The sequence below is a fragment of the Sinocyclocheilus grahami genome, unplaced genomic scaffold (assembly GCF_001515645.1).
Source record: "Sinocyclocheilus grahami isolate Dianchi unplaced genomic scaffold, SAMN03320097.WGS_v1.1 scaffold252.1, whole genome shotgun sequence".
NCBI lineage: Eukaryota > Metazoa > Chordata > Actinopteri > Cypriniformes > Cyprinidae > Sinocyclocheilus > Sinocyclocheilus grahami.
Window position 1 is genome coordinate 1,228,629 of NW_015505431.1, and position 15,934 is coordinate 1,244,562.

The 15,934-nt window shown below is 39.5% G+C and overlaps 1 protein-coding gene across 1 annotated transcript in view; it reads right to left on the reverse strand.

The window, feature by feature from the left end:
* LOC107598548 (type II inositol 3,4-bisphosphate 4-phosphatase) overlaps positions 1-15,934 on the reverse strand; it is a 164,806-nt gene that overhangs the window by 9,840 nt on the left and 139,032 nt on the right. Inside the window, exons 12-17 of the mRNA XM_016289922.1 lie at positions 15,145-15,283; positions 10,494-10,684; positions 10,163-10,286; positions 9,742-9,822; positions 7,971-8,209; positions 6,438-6,658 (exon numbers count right to left, since the gene is read on the reverse strand). Coding sequence (XP_016145408.1) covers positions 6,438-6,658; positions 7,971-8,209; positions 9,742-9,822; positions 10,163-10,286; positions 10,494-10,684; positions 15,145-15,283 — 995 coding nt within the window. The remainder of the gene's footprint in view (positions 1-6,437; positions 6,659-7,970; positions 8,210-9,741; positions 9,823-10,162; positions 10,287-10,493; positions 10,685-15,144; positions 15,284-15,934) is intronic.

Genomic DNA, 15,934 nt, shown 5'->3' on the forward strand with positions numbered 1-15,934 from the left:
TATATATATATATATATATATATATATATATACAAAATAAATTAATTAATTATATATATACACACACATATATATATTGCAAATTTTCAATTTAACTTGATGCACTAGAATAACTATGAAATAAAAATTTATAAAAACTACACAGGAATATAAAAACGAATACAAATGACAAAAAAATTACTAAAACGTTAACTAAAATTTAAAATAAAATAGAAAATATAAAGAAAAAAACTAATTCAAAATGTTAATAAAACTACAATAATACTGCCTAACTACCCTGTTTGAATTGCAAATTTTCAATTTAACTTGATGCACTAGAATAACTATGAAATAAAAATTTATAAAAACTACACAGGAATATAAAAACGAATACAAATGACAAAAAAATTACTAAAACGTTAACTAAAATTTAAAATAAAATAGAAAATATAAAGAAAAAAACTAATTCAAAATGTTAATAAAACTACAATAATACTGCCTAACTACCCTGTTTGACCAGAAATGTTGATCTTGGAACACGGCACGCTGTACCTCACTATCTTAAGGCACAGGAATGATATCATAAGCAACGAAATTCTCTAAACATTACCCGGGAACACAGTTGACACAGTAATCTCCCCACCGGCACTGCCTCAATAGATTAACTTTCTCTGAGCACAGCAAACAATCGCAGTCATTCATGAGTAATTCAAACACACTTCATCAAACAAAAACAACAGCCTCCAGCACTTCACACTGCAAGAAAGATGAACTGAGGTCAAACCCGTATCGTGTTAAGAAGCATGTTCAAGCACTTGACTGTAATCTGTGATCTAAGGATCACAACTGGAAGTGTGTTTATTTCAAAGTTTGGTCACTGCGGGAAACAGTCATACAGCAATCATACGCAGAGAACTAAAGTGCACAATAAAGCATCAAGACACTCGAGGCTGAATTACAGTCATTTTACCACATGAACAGTGCCAAAACAGTAGTGAAGTGTCATGTGGCCAAGTATGGTGACCCATACTTGGAATTAGTGCTCTGCATATATCCCATCCAAAGTGCACACACACAGCAGTGAACACACACACACTGTGAACACACACCCGGAGCAGTGGGCAGCCAGTTTTTGCTGCGGCGCCCGGGGAGCAGTTGGGGGTTCGGTGCCTTGCTCAAGGGCACCTCAGTCGTGGTATTGAAGGTGGGAGAGAGCGCTGTACATTCACTCCCCCCCACCTACAATCCCTGCAGGTACGAGACTCCAACCCGCAACATTTGGGTTACGAGTCTGACTCTCTGTTAGAAAACACTCTCTGTCTTTCTGTTGATTCCAGATGTGTCTCACTCCTCCTTTTTCTCCCTCTCTCTCATTCTTATATATACAACGCATTCTCTCTGAATTCCTCCTTCTGTATCCATCTCTCTCTCTTGATATTATGTTTTAAATATGTCTTACTTATATGCGAAGTATGCATGCTTAAATGTATACATCGCATTAACTTAATTAATTAGTTATGAAAAAAATAATGCGATTAAAATATTTTAACGCAGTTAACGCACTGGCCCCGCCCCCAGACCTGTACGTCATCTTACATTTCATACAGTTGACTGCTGACAAATAATGCAGGGCAACATCTCCATAAATGCAGCTATGCCCTAAAATTCAAGATATTGGTGCAAAAAATGCCCCTGTATGAGTTTTTGTCTAATATTTATACCATGGGATAAGTGATATCACACGAGTAGGGAGAGCAATTTTACACAAGTGCTGATTTTGTCCAGAATATAACGAGTGCAAATGTGATTTTATACAACAGTTCAGTAAAAAATAAGTTGATATTGTGTTATATTTTAAACACAATATTATGTTTTTGCTCAATTTTGCAGAGAACATATTACCTTTAAAGCCATAGCAGAACTGTTGTGCGTCTCCGAGCAACACAGCAGTGATTCTGAATGAATCCGCGTTTTGAACGAATTGTGTGAACCAATGATTCAATAGCCTATTCATAAAGAGAGCCATTTACTCAATTCCTGAATGAATCAGCCGTTTGAACGAATCGAACGAATTAATGACTCATAAAGACATCTGCTGGCAGATTTAGTTTCTTATGTGGAGTATCATTTAATAAAAAACAACAATAATAATAAAAAAAAAAAAACATTAAAAGGATAGTTCACCTAAAAAATGTAAATTCTGTCATCATTTACTCACCCTCAAGTTGTTTCTAACCTTTCTTTGTGGAACATAAAAGACGGTATTTTGAAGACTGTTTGTCACAAAGCGGTTTTGCTTTGCAGTGACTTTCATCAAATTATCTTCTTTTATGTTCCTTAGTTTATGTTTGGCCGTTGTAGCCTAAACGTTTGTGTGTAATACATTTTATGTTGAATCAAATAAAAATGTCTTTCTACAGATACACTTTGCAATGTCTACTTGATACTTTCTCATTTAACACAATAATGGCTTTAATTTATCAGGGTAATGCCACAGTCAAAATTGACACATTATGTAATTAATTACATTCAAAATTTTAATTGAATGACAGCCCTACTATTAACATATTTGCTGACATATCGCTCGAGAATTACTGATTTAAAAATAAAAATTAAACTTTATAAAGAGTACTACTTGAGCACAATGCACATTTCTTAATATTAAGACTAAAATGTGTTTTAATATCACTATTAATATCAGAATCAGAATCAGAATGATTTTTTATTGCCAGGTATGTTTACACATACGAGGAATTTGTTTTCATGACAGAAGCTCCACAGTGTAACAGAATGACAGTGACAGAACAAAAACACAGATAATAAAAAATAGAAAAATAGAACGTAAATAAGGAATAAAAATATACAAATCGACAATTGTATGTACAGGTATATAACAATAGACAGTTGTATGTACAGGTATATTATGTGCAAATTGAAATGTAGACTGAGTGTGTGTGTTAGATAAATAAGTGTATGAGTGAATAAATAGTGTGTGTTCCACAGTTATTGTCAAGTGTTCATGAGATGGATGGCCTGAGGGAAGAAACTGAAAATAATAATATTGTATGATCACTATATAATATCAGTCTTTAAATGCAAGATATTTAAAGTGTACCTGAAGTATACTTGCAATAGTTGCATTTTAGCACAATCAAATATACTACAGTATATCTTTAGTTGGACTTCAGCAATACTTCCGCACAATTAAAGTGCACAAAATTAGTTGTTCCAGTTTAGCAGACTTCAAGTATACCAGTTTAGTATACCAAAAGTACAATTGCAGGGTATGTTTTATTAAGCACAAAACTATGTATATGTATTTGTAGTATACTTGGCACAAAACAAATGCGTTTGAAATACAGGGTATTATTTTTACTCTATATCGTTTTACAGTGTAGTTAATTATATTAACATTAGGGCTATGTTTGCCAAGCAATGTAGAAACTTGACATTTCATATGAAATGTGCAGTCATATGTGCAGGTTTCTCTTGAATAGTTGATTGTATTTCACTGTTTCAGACCACCAGAGATGGTCAATACATGGTGGAAGGAGTAGTGTCTCGTGCATCACATCGAGAATCTCGTATTAATTCAGTCTTTGTCAATGTGACTTTGACCGATGACCTGCCGGAAGCTATATCAGCTCCTGACTACGTCACGGTCTGTCTCTTTGTCATTGTCGCGGAGAGATCTCGTTGAGTGTGCACAGCTTTTGGGTTGGTGTTCGCTCCCCGCTACAGCTGTGTCTCAAGAGAGCAAAGACGGAGCACTTGCGTTGCATTATTGGATTCGTCATTGGATATTGTATTATATTGGATCCATTGGTTATCCAGGGTCAGAGGCGGACAGTAACTAAGTAAATTTACTTGAGTATCTGTACTTTACTTGAGTATTATTTTTTCTGGGAACTTATGACTTTAACTTCACTACATTTGAAAGACAAATATTGTACTTTTCACTCCACTACATTTCTATCAATGTCCTCGAAGTAGAAAGTCGTTACTATGTAGCAGCTTTGAAAGTCAGTAGGTGATTTTTTTCTTCTCTAAAACGTGACTTTCTTTTTTTCAGACAGTTTATCAGTAATCACTCTTGTAGGGCTACATGAAGAGATTTCCCAGCATTTTTTGAACACTGACCAGTGGGAAATAATAAGAAGTTAATATTGTGGTATATATTAGACTGATTTTGCTAAATTGTGTAGGTGAAAATATTACCTATAAAGCCACAGAAGAACTGTTGTGCGTCTCCTAATAAAACACAAAAGGTGTTGGACTTGAAGCAGCACTGCAGAGACCATTCTGTGTGTGACATCAAAGTACTGCGAGAGCGATTAGACAGCATTTAAAATGTTTGTTTTGATGTCAAATAAGTCTTGCTGTTTTGCTTTTTTGTTAAAGCAGTGTTGCTGTTGTAAAGTTATACATCTACAGTTGTGTTGCTGGGTTTTAAAGCAGGTTCGATTTTTTTTTTCTTCCTTATCAGTCTGTATTTACAGGATTTCACTGTCCACTCTGTTCAAATATGGATGAATGGCTACACATAGATGTGTGCACACACTGTCAGAACTGTGTGAGATCACTACCATCCAGCTTTTGTGGGGGTGGGTAGCGGTGTTAAAATCATTTTTTTTGTTTTGTTGTTTTCCCCATAGGTTTTTAACATTCTAAAAGCTTTATTCCAAATATACTACAAGCTAGTCAGTGTATTCAGCAGGTGTAATGTATTCTAAGTTGCTTCAGAAGTATTGCAAGTACTACTACGTACAACAATAAAACAGTGCATTGACATAAAAAAGGACAAATACTTTTGGTACTTAAGTATTTTAAAAAGCAAGTACTTCTGTACTTTTACTTAAGTAAAAATCTGTCTTTACAACTTTTACTTGTAATGGAGTAATGGTTTGACCAGCAGTATCTGTACTTTCACTCAAGTAATGGAGTTGAGTACTTTGTCCGCCTCTGTCCAGGGTCCTTAAAAGTGGTGTTGCAGTCGCTGTGGTAAGTACTGTTAGAACTTATTGGTTTACAAGGGTTCTGTGTTCACCGTGTGTGCATACCTGTGCATTCAGACTACTGTTGCGCTCACTGGTAAACCAGGGCGTCGGTTATTGCGTGCGGTTATTATTGCAGTACTGTATTATCGCTGTTATTAACCCATTGGTTGACCAGGGTTATTTTTCCTAAAGGCATAGGCACTATGGCTGCCTCATGTTCTACATGTTCAGGTCCTATGGACCTTATGGATGCACATATTCACTGCCCTGCCTGTCTGGGCATCGACCATCTTAAGGAGGCTTTAACTGAACCTTGCCCAGAATGTAGTCAAATGCCATTGGAAATTAGGCAACAGAGACTGACAAAGTTTGAACCGTGAAGTGAAGATTTCTTAATACCAGTCAAGACTAGGACTCAGACAGGTAGCAAGCGCTCAGCTATCAAAACTGAGGGGCCTCCAAAAAAGAAATGAACTCTGACTGCAGCACTATCTCACCAGGTAGTTGAATTAGCTAATGCTGTGCAGGTCATTCAGGCTTTGTTGGCTAGGTCATTTCCGTATGCGACTCAGAGCGTAAATTAGGATGTGAGAGCATGTTAATAACGCACAGTCTTGAGTGGCTTATTATTTTTATAAAACAGTTTTAACAGTTCTATACAGGTCCACTGAAGACAGGAAGACAGGGTGGCATATATCGAGCTCTGCCCCTTTTTAAATAATAGCATTTTGTTTAAATCACAGCTCACCACTGCGGCAGTTCGCGAGACAATGCGAAACCAGACTTTTCACTGGTTACGGATGAGCAGGACTGATACATACCCTTGGAGGAGACTTCTTGTGCACTCTCTCAGTCTCAACACTCTCATAGCGATGAGGGCTCAAGTCTGCAGGGTGCTGGTTCTTCGGTGGCATTTTCATTGCAGGACACAATCAAGATGGCCCTTGCTAAATTAAATCTGGACCCACCCCCTCCGGCGTTGGGACCTTCAAACCTCTTGCGTCGGTCGGTTGCTTGGCCAGACGATTTCCTGATACCTAGCTGCCCAGACTTTACTGAGGTTGTTTTTTCAGCTTTTCGCTCTGCTCCTTCTTCCAGACCGGATCGAGCGGCGCGCACATTGGCTGCGATGGCTGATGCCCAGGATAAAGGTCTTGGTAAAATGCTCTCGGTAGAGCCGTGTATTTCTTCATTGATTGTGTCCCCGGATGAGGCCCTTAAGCAGGAGCTATGCTGCCCTAACCTGGAGGGCAGGCGTACTGATGATTTGCTGGTTCGTGTTTATAACACTGTATCAGAATTGACTCGTATTGGGAATTCTATGGCGCATTTGCTGTTGGCACTTCATTCGACCATGTCATCAACAACACAGGATAATACTCCATCAGAACTGCTTGAGGCTTCTCTCCAGGCTTTGGGATCCATGGCTTTCTCTAGTGGGAAAGCTCTTGGACTTATCACACAAGCAAGACGGCAGGTGTGGCTGGCTCAGTCCAGGCTCCCTGAGGTATGTCGCAACAACCTCCGCCAATTGCCATTAGTGTCTGGTCAAATCTTCGGTCCAGCTGCTCAGGAGGCCCTTGAGCGCAGGGTAAGGGCAGCTGAGTCTCGTTCCCAGCATATTGGGCATAGCGTGAGCTACCCTGCAGTAGCTGCACAATGGCTACCTGCTCGTCATTCAACTTTGCAGCAGCATAGACAGTTCTCGTTTCAGGCCATCAACTCGCCCTGCACCTCCTCACCAGCGTGTCCCCAAAGATAATGGAAATGTTCCCCGGCGTCGCTAGGAGTTCAGAGTCTGGGACAGGACAGTTTTCGGCCTTACAGTTACATCCTTGCAGGGCAATTACAGACAACCAGTAGACCCCCATGTCCAACCCGGGGGGTTCCAATCAAAATATTTTCTTGTTCGGAAGAAGGATGGAAGTTTCAGGCCCATCCTGGATTTCAGGCGCTTAAACAAGAGCCTCAAGTGGATTGTAGATGTTCGACATGCAATCGAACCCGGAATGTGGTTCACTTCAGTGGACCTGAAGGATGCGTATTTTCACATCCTTATCGCTCCACATCACAGAAGGTTCCTTCGGTTCACTTTTCAAGGCAAAACTTATCAGTTCAGGTGTCTTTCCATTCGGCTTGTCTCTTTCTCCCAGGGTGTTCACACGCGTCATTCAGGTGGCGCTGGAGCCACTGCAACGAGAAGGCATCCTGATTCTTCCATACCTGGACGATTGGCTGTTGTGAGCCAGATCATACCAACAGGCTGTCAACAACACACAGCGTCTGTTGTTTCATGTAGCCACCTTGGGTCTAAAGGTGAACTTTCAGAAGAGCTGCCTAACCCCAAGCCAGTCAGTGTGTTTTCTGGGAATGCAGTTGGATTCCAGGGCAATGAGAGCTATTACAAGCTGCCCTTCATCAGCTTCCTACGACTGGCAGGCCTTCTCACAGCAGCATCATCAGTCATCCAACTGGTCTTTTTACATCTTCGCCTATTTCAATGTTGGGTAATAGCCAGACATTTGTCACCAGTTCGCAATCGACCCACACTGGTTCGGGTCACAACCTATTGTGCTGCCTCCCTGAGAATTTGGAGAAGGGACAAGTTTCATCAGAGGGGAGTTCCAATTGGGCCGCCCCCAGCACGCAAGGAGGTGATAATCACGATGCCTCCCTCAGTGGGTGGGGAGGACTGTGGCAACACCGAGGTGTACGGGGCAGATGGTACCCACAGTTAAGGGCCTCTCACATCAATCTTCTGGAACTGGGCAGTGTTTCTAACTTTGAGACATTTCAGGCAAGAACTGTCGGAGAGACACATTCTGGTAAGGACGGACAATAACACAGGGGTATTTTTAATCAACCACCAGGGGGGCACAAGGTCCTTACCCTGTCTCCAGTTAACTAGAAGGCTCCTGTGTTGGACATACAAGCACTTCCCTTCAGTCAGAGCAACTCACATTCCCGGTTGCTGCAACAGTGTGGCGGACTCACTTTCCCATTCGGGACCAAGACCAGGGGAATGGTGCCTACACAAGGAGGTTGTTCAGTCAATTTGGAAGAATTACAGGACAGCAGTCGTAGACCTTTTTGCCAGAAAATCGACAACACATTGTCCGCTATGGATTTCAGCGCAGGAAGAAGAGGGCTCATTGGGACAGGATGCTCTGACCCACTAATGGCCAGATCTGCTCCTCTATGCCTTTCCTCCAATTCCTCTTCTTTGGTCTGTCCTGAGGCGGGCGCAGGAGAGGCATCACAGACTCCTTCTAGTGGCTCCTTGTTGGCCAGCAATGCCTTGCTTCAGCCTTCATTGACTCTGACAACTGGCCCGCCTCAGCCGCTGCCAGTTCAGAAGGATCTGCTTTCACAAATGGACGGAGCGTTGTGGCATCCTTTCCCGGACAGGCTGAAATTGTACATCTGGCCCCTGGGGTTGAGAGGATGCTATCCCAGTGTTCAGCGGGAGTGAGTAATACGGTCATCAGTGCTAGGGCTCCTTCAATGCGCCGCACTTATGCAAGTAAGTGGAAGCAGTTTGTCTCTTGATGCGCAGACTGGGCTCTCAGTCCAATTGATTGCCCGATCAGTGTGGTGTTGGACTTCCTGCAGTATTTGTTGGATGCTGGACGCTCTCCAGCTACACTTAAAGTGTTTGTGGCTGCCCTGTCAGCCCACCGGGATCCTGTGGATCAGGTATCAATCGGTGCGAATAGACTAGTGGCGGCTTTTCTTAAAGGGGCTGTACGTCTGAAGCCACAAGTACGGGCAGTATGTACCCAGTGGGATTTATGGGTGGTATTGGACAGGTTGTGTTTAGCACCCTATGAGCCTGTTGAGCAAGCAGACATAAGGTGCCTCTCTATGAAGACAGCGTTTCTGTTGGCCATAACGTCAGTCAGAATAGTCAGCGAGTTGCATGCATTGTCGGTGAGTTCGCAGTGTCTCAGGTGGGGACCAGGGGATAGTCAAGTTACACTCTGGACGAATCCAGCCTTTCAGCCCAAGGTATTGTCACCTCAGTTCACAAATCAACCTATTCAGCTGGCAGCGTTCATGCAGGAGGGAAGGGGCAGCCCTATTTCCAGTCCGTATGTTGAAGCAGTATGTATTGAGGACTGCCTCATGGCATGTCACGGACCAGCTTTTTGTCTGTTTTGGACCCGGCAAGAAATGTGCACCTTTGTTGAAACAAAGGCTCGCTCACTGGGTGGCGGACTCTATTGTTGAAGCATATCGTGCAACAGGCCGTGTATTGCCTGCAACTGTTAAATGTCATTCCACTCAGGCAGTGGCCACTTCTTATGCAGCATTACGTGGTGTGCCTCTTTCGGAGATATGTGTGGCAGCTACATGGGCATCACCTTGCACATTCACAAGGTTTATCTTATGACTTAACGTGGCCCCTTCTCCCTTGATCAGTTTTGCCATACAGTGGGTACGGAAAGTATTCAGACCCCCTTAAATTTTTCACTCTTTGTTATATTGCAGCCATTTGCTAAAATCATTTAAGTTAATTTTTTTTCCTCATTAATGTACACACAGCACCCCATATTGACAGAAAAACACAGAATTGTTGACATTTATGCAGATTTATTAAAAAAGAAAAACTGAAATAACACATGGTCCTAAGTATTCAGACCCTTTGCTCAGTATTTAGTAGATTACATTAATGAGGAAAAATTACTTAAATGATTTTAGCAAATGGCTGCAATATAACAAAGAGTGAAAAATTTAAAGGGGTCTGAATACTTTCCGTACCCACTGTACTTACAGAAGATGCTTGAGCTTATATCCTCATGACTTGGCTGTATTCGTCTTCCATGTATTGACCGTCTCTGGCGGTCTGAAACAGTGAAATAGAATGCTGGTTACTGGAGTAACCGTGGTTCTATGAATGGTGGAAGACCGCCAGAGTCTCTGGTGATTGAGAATGACTATGAGACCGACCGTGATGTAGTCAGGAGCTGATATAGCTTCCGGCAGGTCATCGGTCAAAGTCACGTGTGACTGATTAATATGAGATTCTCGATGTGATGTGCGAGACACGACTCCTTCCACCATGTATTGACCGTCTCTGGTGGTCTTCCACCATTCATAGAACCACGGTTACTCCAATAACCAGCGTTTTACTGCATTTAGCAGGTTATTTTGGTGTGATTGCGTATCTGATGGAGGATACTCACTGTAAGTACTCAGCAGGCTCTCAAACTGGGCCACCAGCCCGACGGCATGCAGCTGTCTGAGAAAGCCCTTATCCTCCAAACCTGCGTATAATCGCATGACAAATCCACATGCCAGCGCAGCCAGCTGCAGATACACAACACACATATCTTCACAAATGCCTTGTCACAATAATAAATGTGAAGCATAAACAAACAACTTGATGAATTATATCAATGCTTAGAGATTGATTTAAACACAGTTTGGAATAGTTTTTCATCAAAGTGAAAACACATTTTTTCAAAACACACTTCACTAAACTGAAGGCCAGATAGTTTGTGTCTGGTCACTCACTGCTTGGCTGAAGACAGCATCCCGTCTCTGCTGCAGCTGCAGGCCCTGGGCCGTGCTGCACACCGCCTCCTGGAGCAGGACGAAGCTCATTGAGCGCCTCGCTCTCTCCGCTACATCTGCCACACACTCCTTCAATGACTGAACCAGGATGCCAAGCTGATCCCACCAAACCGCAGCTGTCACGGGAGGATCTGGGGGAAAATATGACAATTGTGATGCAGCTTTCCAGTAATGTGTTTTCCAGACCATTCAGAGTGACCTGGTTTCTACTAGTACACAGATGGTTAGTATTAATGAGAATGAAACTGGATATTTGAGATTGCGAAATAGCTATTAAGCTATTGATTTGATTTGCTTGTGGTTTGTTTAAAGCACTTGTCTTGAAAAGGAGGTTGCTAACAAGCATTTAAATTAGAGGTTGTTGGTGATATTAAACATAATCATGCCAAACAGGCAAAATAATTTACTCCCTTTAACAGCCTAATTGTGTTTATTCACACACTTACAAACTATTCTAACTCAAACTTTCAGGGAAAGTTTGTAAATGAAGTCTGAAAGCATTGTTGAAGCTTAATGGGTAGTGATGTTGAAGTCATGTGATCGTGGTTTAGTTTGTTTTAAGCCGACTGTATTTAGGGTTCAAAGTTTATAAAAGTTGTGAACAAAACGTGTAAATATCATATACTTGTTGGCCACAGTGCATATTTCCTGCAATAACTCAAAAACCAATGGAAAAATCCTGTTGGATATTGGAAGCAGGGTGATGCAACTTTCAGGATTAGCCTATAAAAATACATCATCACTGCAGTGCTCTATTGGCTAGAGAAATGAACAGTTTTGGTTATGACAGCACTGTAAAATAATTAGCAGTCATTGAACCTGAAGTAAATGTAGTAGTAATTTATTTATTCTTTGTGCACTTTTGTTCATGTTTTTTGAGGACGACAGCATTATACAACTGGTCTATGTTGACATTTATCTAATCTGACTCGCTTGCTTCAAGTGACAGATGAAAAAAAAAATCCATGGGAAGTATTTCCATTTTCTTTTAATGACAGTTAATAAGCCTGTTTATTTATGGATGCATGACTACATTGCAACTAGCACTGTGTGATTTACACTGCTGGGTAAGGGAAAGGATTTAATGGAATAAAGAAGTTATAAAAGTTTTATAATCTACAATTAATAAAGTTTTATAATCTACTATTACAATAATGGCACAGTTAGTTTATGAGTGCTGTATGCAGGAATTAAAAACTACATCTCTTTCCAACATGTATAAAGCAGCCCACCCGCTGGTAAGATTACAATGCAATTAAAGTGCTCTGAGAAGATAGCGGATTAAGCTTTAGAATAAACTGTGTTTGATGCTTGAGGCATGCACGGGTCTGTTTGTTATCTAAATGACAGACTAAGACAACTACAACTCTTATCAAAAGTTCCAAAAACTGGGAGACAGAATTAGATCAAACTTAGCAGATATGATCTTTGGGACACTAGAGACTAAGTCTTGGCTTCCTTGTCTAAACATGGTATGAACATCCATGTTTTTGCTCCATCGATGAAAATAGCTCCAAATAAAACCACAGAGTGTCCAAGCAATACACAGTAGTGGTGTCTCATTAATTAATCAGTGTTTATGAACAGGTTTCTTGAAAAAAAAAACATTCAATGACTCACTCATCTAAAGACAGTCACATGCTTTGTTTCTGAATGAATTACATTTTTTTAAACAAACTGGTTGAACAAATGATTCAATGACTCGTTCGTAAAGACAGTCACATGCTTGCTCTGGAATAAATCAACATTTTGAAAAAGTTGGATTAACAAACGATTCAATGACATAAACACAGTCACATGCTTTGCTACTTGAATGAATGAATCATTTTTGAAAGAATTGCTTGAATAAATGATTCAATGACTCACTCATTAAGACAGTCACTTGCTTCGTTCCTCAACATTTTTAAATGAATTGATTGAACAAACAATTCAATTTCCCCTTTTAAAGACAGTCACTTAATTTGCTGCTGAATGAGTTAATGTTTGTGACTGAATCGGTTGAACAAATGATACAATGACTCACTCATAACAGCAGCCACTTGTCTCATTCCTGACTTAATCAGTGCTTTTGAACGAATAACTTGAATGACAAATTCAATGAGTCACTCTTAAAGACAGCCACTTCATTCCAGAATACATTTCTGTTAAACAAATTGGTTGAAAAATGATACAGCAACTCACTCATAAAAACAGTCACTTGCTTCATTTCTGACCGAATCAAAGTTTTTGTATGAATCAATTGAACGAATGATTCAATGACCAACTCTAACAAATAATTCAGTAACTCTCTCATAAAAACAGTCACTTAATTTGTTGCTGAATGAGGTAATGCTTGTGAACAAACCGGTTGAACAAATAATTAAATAATTCACTCGTAAAAGCAGCCACTTCATTCCTAAATTAATGAGAGTGTTTAAACTAACCAGTTGAATTAATAATTTATTTGTAATATTTTTTATGACATTTTTTTAAATTTTCACCTTTTTACCACATCACTAATCACAGAAACCATTGTTTATTTATATAAATGTACATTATATGTATAATTTTAATAATCACTGCAAAAACATGTTAACATGTTCAGGCACCTTCCATTTTCTTCATAAAAATCGATTCTAAATGTCAAACACAGCTGCCCTGTTGAAATTTCACATGCCCTAGCTTGATATTCTTGCAATTTGTCATTCAGCTCTGTGATTTGCAATAAATCATTTGTTTTAGAAAAAAAGTGCATGAGAAAAGAACTTCAATCTTTAATCTACGAACTAGATCTGCCTTACTCCTTTCATGAGCATCTGTTTTGCAACAAGCCCTGCGTTTGAATTTGTTTTGCATTAGTCATCAGATTTTTGGCAGTATTATCCTTGCTTTGCATTGAGTGGTTTTTTCAATGACCCCATTTCACAAGAACATTCATTGAAAGAGTCACGTTCAATAGTTTGGTTCCCTCCCAGGGTGTATTCACACCCATGATCGGAATAGCTGTCTTTATTAAATTCCTTACTTTTTATGTGCATGACACGAGACATCAACCTAAAAACCGGTCCGACATCATTTCATCAAGCCTTTGAATGACAGCTGATTTCATGTGTTATGTGAAGTATTTGCACAGACACAATAACGTTTTATACAATACATTGCATATAATGTTGACATTGTCACACAAAATGTAAATACTGCTGGCAATGATCGTGCAAAGATGCAATCTTCTGTAAGGAGAAAATATTAGCACACATTTGCATTCTTGTTAACAAACGATTCAGTACTTTTGCTACATTTAAACTATGAAACTGCTGCAATAAAAATATATTATGAAAACCACACCACATTTCTGAAATCAATCATAAATAATTAATGACCAATTGCTTTAACATGACAGGAAGGCTTAGCCTGCTTGCTTTGAATTCCAACTTTACGCAAAATGTGAATTTGGAGAACTGTCAGAAATGAAATGTAATATGAGCTCAGCATAAAAAAAGCATAATTGCCCTTCAGTAAATTCTTTATATTGTAGATTGCAACAGGCAGAACCGCAACATGTAGTTTCAGATAATGTCCCAGTGATGGCAGCATTGGCTGCATTAAAAACTCTCAGGTTTTGCACTCTTGCACTGCTTGTCATTGGCTGCACAGTTTTTCTTTTACTTTAATAGCACTGAGTGTCAGAAGTTTCCTTTAACTATTCCTGTCTGACAGAAGATCTGTGGATGGTGCTAATATTCATCTCTCAACTGACAGATCTGACAAGTGCTAAAAAAAGAAATGCTGTGGGTTGTTATTAAAGCATGAAAAAAAAAGTACAACCAGTGAAAAATTCTCACAGAAAACGTCTCGAGTGAAGTGGAAAATCCGCCATTAGAAGCTTTTCTAGGATGCATGAAGTTGGCAACTCGTCTGAAATATTATTATTAAAATTATGAAGAAAACTTAAACCTTTATGTATAATGCATTATACAGGTATTCAAAAAGTATGTTGTAACGCAATATATATATTCATAAATAAAATTAAAATGCATTATTACATTTTTAGATTCCTTGCTACATCTGAAACAGATTCTAAAATGCATGTGTTTTAATGCATTTTTTTTAAGGTGTAGCAATTAATATATAAGCATTAAAATGCATTATAACTCTGATTACCATTATCAGTGGGATCAAACAATGCATTGTAAGGTGCATTACAAGGCATAATTAATGCATTCAAATACTTTTAATAATCCATTGTATATAAAGGCTTCAAATAAAGTGTTACCCAAAATTCAAATGCAATTTCAAATCCTCATAATGGGGAGCATTAAGTGTAACAAGAATATTTAATTTTCGTAATTAATCCAGGGCAACGGCATAATTAATTCAGTCAAAAGCATGACAATGAAATGATACTGACACTTGTTTTTCCATTTTTCATAGTCTATGCCTCACCATAAAAGGAAATGAATTCACCTTTAGGCAGTTAATTGATCATCCAAGCAGCCGTTTGGCATATTTGACGTATTATTTTAGCGTTTAAGTATTTGCTGGTTCATAGCAGCTGCGGTCTTGAGTTGTAATTGATCATTTGAGCGTTTGTATCCAGTGTAGTTTGTCGTACCGGGACTGTGTGAGGTGATGACGTCTGCCAGCGGGTGGCTGGGCGCTGATTCCTGGTTGTTGTTGTCTTGCTCCTGTAGTTTATCCACCAGGGCGATGACGCAGTTCAAACTCTTCGCCACACTGGCCCAGACCCTGTCCTAGAAGAGCCAAAGCAAACGTTAACGGACCGACACTTACAGCACAGAGACCTGACACGTAAACATTTTGAGTTTATTTGCTAGCCAGACCAGTGTGATCCTAGCATACTCGTATGTATTTTATATACTGTATGTTTCATCCACATGGAAAATGTTACAGAGAAACATATGAATAGAAATACAGTACAAACTCAAACACACACATGTATGTACTGTAAACATGTTAATATTTAACAGATTAGCTTCGAATGATCATTTGATTTATTTTAGGGTTCATTTAGATTCTTAAGCTGTGTTTTTTAGCTAAGTTCAGTTTTCTAGTTAATTTCGTTTCTGAAGCTGTGCTCGACTCCTTTCCAGAAGTTTCTTCAACAACCAAAAGATGACATGTTTCCGTCTGCCTGTTTTTGGCTTCTTATTACAGAAACGTCCTATCTTAAAACTTAAATTAAGATCTAGACAAGTTCAACAGAATGTATATAGTTCCTAATTGAAATTCGGCATGGTTACTAAGTCAGGATGTTTCTGTAATATGGCTCCTGATCTCATTAAAACCACTGCAAAAGCTGCGCACACACACACACACACACACACACACACACACACACACACACACACACACACACACACACACACAAGCGCACCGCAGAA